The following is a 6500-nucleotide window of genomic DNA, read 5'->3' as shown; positions in this document are numbered from 1 at the left end:
GGCAGGAGGATCTTGAGTTCAAAGCCCACCTCAGCGAAAACAAGGTGCTAAACAACTGAGACCCTGTCTCTAAATAAAACGCAAACTAGGGCTGGGGATGTGGCTCAGCAGTTGAGTGCTCCGGAATTCAATCCCTGGTACAAAAGAAAGATAAATAAAAATTTGAGGCTCTAGTAGGCCCACACCTTGAAAAATGGCTGAAGTTCACTAGTAGCTGCTAGCTTTAGATATGCATTGTTCAGGTCCAAAGACAAGGTGTGATGGGCTGACAGATCTGACTCCATGAGAATGTTATAGGCCAGACTCTAAGGGAAATAACTAAACAGACTCTATTTTGCTCTGAGACTCCATGTTATGTAGGAAATAAGCTTCTCCCGTGGGAACACCCACCTCTGTACCCATCATCAGTTACTTGGTGTGACATGTTTAATAATATACAATGGCAACTCCTATGTAGTAAAAAATTGCTCTCTTTTGATTCCTATTGCTCCTAAACAATGTACCATGTAAACAGTGATTGTGTGAATGTTAGTAGCCATTCTTTAGTTTGTACCTAGGTAAGGGTCAGTTTGACCCACTTCCCCCTCTGTTGATGATCTCATGTAATTTTGAATCATAGCAACAGACATTTATGATTCATGTGATTTTTGGTATAAGAACCCCTACAACCCTGTGGTCGGGGCTGTTCTCCCTATAGCCATTTTTTGGGGGGCATTGTGTGACAGCCAGCCAGCCAGCTTAATAAAGACTCTCAAATTTGGACTTCTCAGTGGTGATCAGTCTGTTCTTAAGTTGCGCCCCATAACAAAGGGCTGCATTGAAAAAGTTATTGAGCACCTATTATTCTCACACAGTTTAAGCCTCTGGGAATACAGCAACGAACAAAACTCATCATGGACTTTATATTCCGATGAAAAGAGATAATCTGTTATATCTTAAAAAGTGATAAATTCTATGGGGAAAAAACAGGCAGTTAAGGATAGGGCACGTGTGAGCGGGTAAGATGCTTGCACGTTTTCATACTTGTAAATACCTGGCTATATCCTGTGGGAATCTGGGTTTGTGACTCTTACTAATATCCGAATAGTCACACATGTTAAGCACTGCCTGTCAACCTCAGCAAGTCGAAAAGAGGGAGTGTGTGTGCCTCTTCGACTTCGGATTCCCAGAGTCCAGCGTTATTTTAACGCAGGCCATGATGGGAAGCGAGAAGTTCCGAGTCTCCACAGAGCCATAGTTGCTTCCACTACTTTTCCAGGTGCTTACATTCCTGCGGGGTTTGGTCTGGGCGCTGAGAAAGTGCACGAAAGCACAGCCAGGCACTTAGCAAACACTCAAAATCACTTGTGTGCCGGGAGCTCTGTTTCCAGGGCAACTGGACTGTGACCGGAACCTGTCCCAGGGCCCACGGCTGTCAAGGATAGAACCCGCCACCCTGAAGCAAACTATATTTGTGAAAAGAAAGTGGCTCTCAAACCCAGTTTGCTGAGGCGAAAAGCCCTACGCGACAGCGCCCCCTGCTGCGTCTCCGCTAGCACTGGCGCTTCCGAGTCTCCGGCGTCTTCCAATTCTTGGAGAGACAACTTCCGGTCTGAAGGTCCCCGGCTCCGTGGCTCACCGGGGTCCTAGCGAAGAAAAGGTGGCTGCGGCGGCCGCCTGACCTTTGTGGGGATCTGGGGCAGGGGTTGCCACGTCTTCCTGAAGGATGGCGGCAACAGGGGCTCTGGGAAGCTATTTGAGGCCTTCGGGATCTCGTCCCGGGAGGAGGGTTGGGGGCGGAGCGCGGGGGCGGAGCGCGGACTTCGAGCCGGCCTGTCAGGCAGAAACCGGACAGGTGCGGTGGCGGAAGTGTGGGCAAGACAGCCGGAGTCTAGCCGTCTAGGAAGCCGCGGGTCACCCAGCAGGGAGCAACTGCCCGGCCTTAGTAGGACCTCAAAGAACAGGGCTCGGGCGCTGACAGGATGCCTCTGTTTGCCGCCAACCCCTTTGAGCAAGACGTGGGTAAGTGCTGTGCCGGGTCCCGGGCTGTTGTTTGTCCAGCTAGAAAGTGGGCGGCGGCGACTCTGGAGACTGGGAAGCTAACCAAGCATAGTGAGGGAAGGGGCGGTGCCACCGCCTAGACGTCGGGGTTTTTCTGGGGGCAACCTCGGCGCATGACTAGTGGCTTGGGGAGTACCTCCTGCCTGAGGTTGGGGACTCAAAGGTCCGTTCTCCGCCAACCGCAGAAATAGGGAAGAGCCTGCGTTTCTGGTGACCAAGTAATTGCGGAGTTGATAAAAACTTCCTGCTTCTTCCAGAGCTGTTTAACTACTCCTCACCCCTTGAATATGATGCAGCAGTGGGTACACCCAGTTTGGGCCGCCCAGAACTGGACACGTGAACTTAGTCCCTTCGAATTGGAAATAATTCAGGTTGTTTTTGTGTGCATCCAAAGCCTGATAAGGCAGCTTCAGGATTTGCAATTGTGAAGGTGCTATGGGTTCTGTTTTAGAGCGTGAAAAAGAAAACTCTCGAACTCAAAACAGCTAAGAACAGCTAATTTTAGGTCCGGTCAAATATTAGTTGGTCTGATAGCGCTGGTCTTTCAGTCACTATAGAATGAGAAAAACATGGATGCAATTTAAGAACTTATTTGTTCTTAAATTAGAATTTGGCATTAGAATAACAGTAATACATACTGGCTAAGAATACATTTTTCTAGCAGTAGTTAACGAAATTCTAGGTAGATTTGTAGGCTTTACAATAAAAAAAGCGTGACTGAAAATTGCCTGCGTCACACAGAATACTGTACATTTTAGCAGTGAGCCACCTGTTTCATAGTAAGAATTTCTTAATTATGAAGTCTCTAGAAAGTGCCCCATGATGGTATGTTATGTAATCACCAACTATGTTCAGAAGAGTCAAATAATATGAAGGTAAATATTTGTAATTAGGGCTGGGGAGATAGCTCAGTCGGTAGAGTGCTTGCCTTGCAAGCACAAAGCCCTGGGTTCGATCCCCAGCACCGCAAAAAAAAAAAAAAAAAAAAAAAAAAAAAAAAAAAAAAAATTGTAATTATTTACCCTTAGATAGTCTTCAAATATGTATTTTCATTATTTCATTCAGTTTTTAAATTGGTAGGTGAACACAAGTGGCTGTCATTCCAGGGTTCAGTTTCTGCTTTTGGAACACTTAATTATTTCTTTATTTCAATTATACTACATTTGTGAGACTGTATTTTTTATTACTATTGTGAGGGCTTTCATTTTGTTCTCATGAAATGAAACAAGAGGCAAGACTGAATAAGACAAAGTATTTTAAAATCTGATAACTGAAAACTTTCTTCAAGGGAATGAAATTAAGGCAGTTGCTGGCAAATGGATGGAAATGGAGAACATCATGCTAAGTGAAATAAGCCAGACTCGGAAAATTGAGGTTCAAATGTTTTATCTCATGTGGAAGCTAGAGCAAAATTATAGTATGAGGGAGCCACTGGATATAGTAAATATATAGGGAGATCAGTGGAGTAGGAGTTCTCCAAAGGGGGATGGGGGTTGAAATCAAGCTCCATGCATTATGATTTTGTCAAAATAAACCCAACTACTGTGTATAACTATAATGCTCTAATTACAAAAAAGACAGACTTTAAGAGTAATCATTCCTGATAATGGAACACTTAATCTGGTAAAAGTAGGTTGAGTTGCTCTGAGAGTTTCTCTTTTCTAAACCTTCCCTTCATTGACACCTGAGGTCTTTGTATGGCTTAGCAGATCACTGTTTTTGATCTATAGGAAAAGAGGCTTTGGTGACTTAATATTGATTATTTTAAGGGCAATGCCATCAACCAAAGTTTTAAGTGTTGATCATCTCAGGTATGACTGAATTCAGTATCTAAAAGGCAAGTTAAGGGTGAAAGAGTTTGATTGAGGCCCAACTGTAACTTCTATACAAGTCAATGAAATTAGAAAAAATAAAATGAAATACTAAGGAGCTCAAATTGGCCTTAAACTCATGTCATTGAAAAAAATCATTGCACTTTCCAGATTTGAAAACCCCTTTGAATTTTAGTTAAGAAATACAGAGCATTGGGGCTGGGGATATAGCTCAGTTGGTAGAGTGCTTGCCTCATAAGCTCAGGGCCCTGGGTTCAATCCCCAGCACCACAAAGAAAAAAAAAAAAAAAACAGAGCATTATTAAACTTGAAATTTCTACAGGAATGTTCCTTTATAGTATCATTGTCTTTATGATCTATTCTCTTTCTTTTTTTCTTTGTTTTTGGTCATACCTTTGTTCACTCTTCATTTGGCAAACATACATTGAATGACTATGTGTATCAGGCATTGTGGTAGAGGTCTGGAGTCACAAAAAAATGAATGCACTGAGTTCCTGCCCTCAAAGAAATCTCAATTTAATGTAGGACACATCCTTTACGTAGATAATTATTATATAATGTGATAAATATAGTACAGGAAAGATAGGAGGAATACATGAAACGCTTTACGTCTTTCTTTAATAGTTTTAAAAAGAAGAGAAGCACCTTCAGGTTGACGCTGTCTCTATAAAAGTCAGCACCATCTACTTCCTTCACTCTTTCCTGCAGTTCTTCTACTATCAAGAAGTAACTACCTCTTATATAGTAATAGTTACCTACCAAAGGACTTTCCAAGGAAAGAGTAAAACATGAGGATAACCTGGGCATGGTAACACAGGCTTGTAATCCCAACTGGGGAGGTTGAGAATCTCAAGTTCTAACCCAGCCTGTGCAACATATAAAAATCCTATCTCAACAATACAAAACAACAAAAAACACTTGAGGGCCAGAATGATAGTAGGAAGATATGGTGGTTAGTATTAAAAGATGTCATTTTCTTGTATTCTGTACTAATTTTTCCAGTTTTATGACATTGGTTCTTGAGTCATGACTTCTGTTTTATACCTTAACTCTAGTCTTTGTTTGCACATCCTTTTCTTCTACTCAAGCCAGGCAATCTTTTTTTTTTTTTTTTTTTTTGGCCAGTTTCTGCCTCTACTATTTACAATTCCTTACTATATGATTGCTCTTTTAAACAGCCTTTTTATCTCCTTTCTTAAATATGTATTCGCCTGTGTCCCACAAAGTTGAGTGCAAATTCTGCCTCTACAAAACTCTTCTGAGGCAGCAGTTTGAAGTGTAAACTTTTATGTTAAGAGGATGCTTTTCCAAGTGAAAGTTAAATTGTGTATTGCTATATTTTTGGCTGCTGTTGAGTTAGAAGAACTTGACAGTTAAGTAGCTTGGGGTTTTAGTCATGCAATCTTTTTCTCCCATAAAATTTTGTAAGAAACCCCAACATAAAAGTATATAGTGATAGCATTTTAATAACTCTTTTATACATTCAAATTTATAACTTTAGTCAATCCTTTAATACAACGTGACTGTTATAATCTTTGTAAAATGTTAAAATTCTGGTTATGGATGAAACAATTTTTTCCTGTATTTTGCTTGCATGGTACCAAAAAACTTATTGCTTTCAGATGGATACAAATCGTAATTAATATTTTAAAGTTTTTAAAAACTATAAAATTTGGAGCCTAAAATATAAAAAATAACAAATTTCCACTTCTACCAGCGAACTATGTCAGCTCCTAATATTTTGACATATTTGATTCTTTTAAGAAAACATTCAAGATAGTTGAAATACTTTAGTGTTTTTAGCAACTGATTCCATTTTGTTTCTGTTATAGATTCTCCAGTTATAAGGAATTCTTATAAATATGTATACACACACACACAAATATACTACATATTGTTTTGCCTGTTTTCAAACTTTTAAATATTTTTTTAGTTGTCAATGGACCTTTATTTTATTTACTTATACACAGTGCTGAGAACTGGACCCAGTGCCTCATACATGCTAAGGCAAGCACTCTACTAGTGAACCAAAATCCCAGCCCTGTTTTCAGACATCTTGAAAACACTTTTTTCATTCTGTAACTTATCATTCATTTTTTATGAGTTAGTCACATTGATGTTTATTGTTCTATTACATCAATTTTAATAGTTATGTGATGTTCCATTGTATGAATGTCACATTTTTTATCCAGTCTCCTACTGATGGACATAAAATTTTCATTTTTTTAGAAAGTTCTTATCCATATTTTCTTGTGTTCATGAGTGAGAGATTCTCTAAGGATGTGTCTTGAAGGGGAATTCCTCAGTAGAAGTGTAGCCCATGAAAAGTTGAAAAATATTAGATAATGCAAAATTACACTTTCCAATGTTTGTTTGAGGTTTTCCATTCCCAGCAGCAATGGAAGTGAAGTTCCTATAGTTCTGCATCTTCACTAATTCTGGATATTGTTAGACTTTTAAATTTATGCCCATTTAACAGGTATAAAGTAATACATTGCTTTCATTTAATTTCAAATCCCTTGGAAGTTGAGCATCTTTTCATGTATTTCTCATTCTGTTTTTTCTGTAAATTGCCTACTGGTTACCTTTGGTCATTATGCTGTTGAATTATTTTTTCTTTTTGACTTG

General features: G+C 39.7%; 1 protein-coding gene across 4 annotated transcripts in view; it reads left to right on the top strand.

Annotated features, from left to right (window-relative positions):
- Nucleotides 1-1773: 1773 nt before the first annotated feature.
- The window catches only part of STAM2 (signal transducing adaptor molecule 2), a 50088-nt gene continuing 45361 nt past the window's right edge, over nucleotides 1774-6500 (top strand). The window contains exon 1 of one of the 4 annotated variants that reach the window (XM_079134398.1): nucleotides 1774-2001. In XM_079134398.1, coding sequence (XP_078990524.1) covers nucleotides 1962-2001 — 40 coding nt within the window. In that variant the 5' untranslated portion in view covers nucleotides 1774-1961. The remainder of the gene's footprint in view (nucleotides 2002-6500) is intronic. The other 3 variants (XM_079134396.1, XM_079134395.1, XM_079134397.1) reach the window with 3 other exon arrangements.

The sequence above is a fragment of the Sciurus vulgaris genome (assembly GCF_902686455.1).
Source record: "Sciurus vulgaris genome assembly, chromosome: 3".
Lineage (NCBI taxonomy): Eukaryota > Metazoa > Chordata > Mammalia > Rodentia > Sciuridae > Sciurus > Sciurus vulgaris.
Note: the sequence above shows the minus strand (reverse complement) of the source record. Positions and strands in the feature narration are given on the sequence as shown.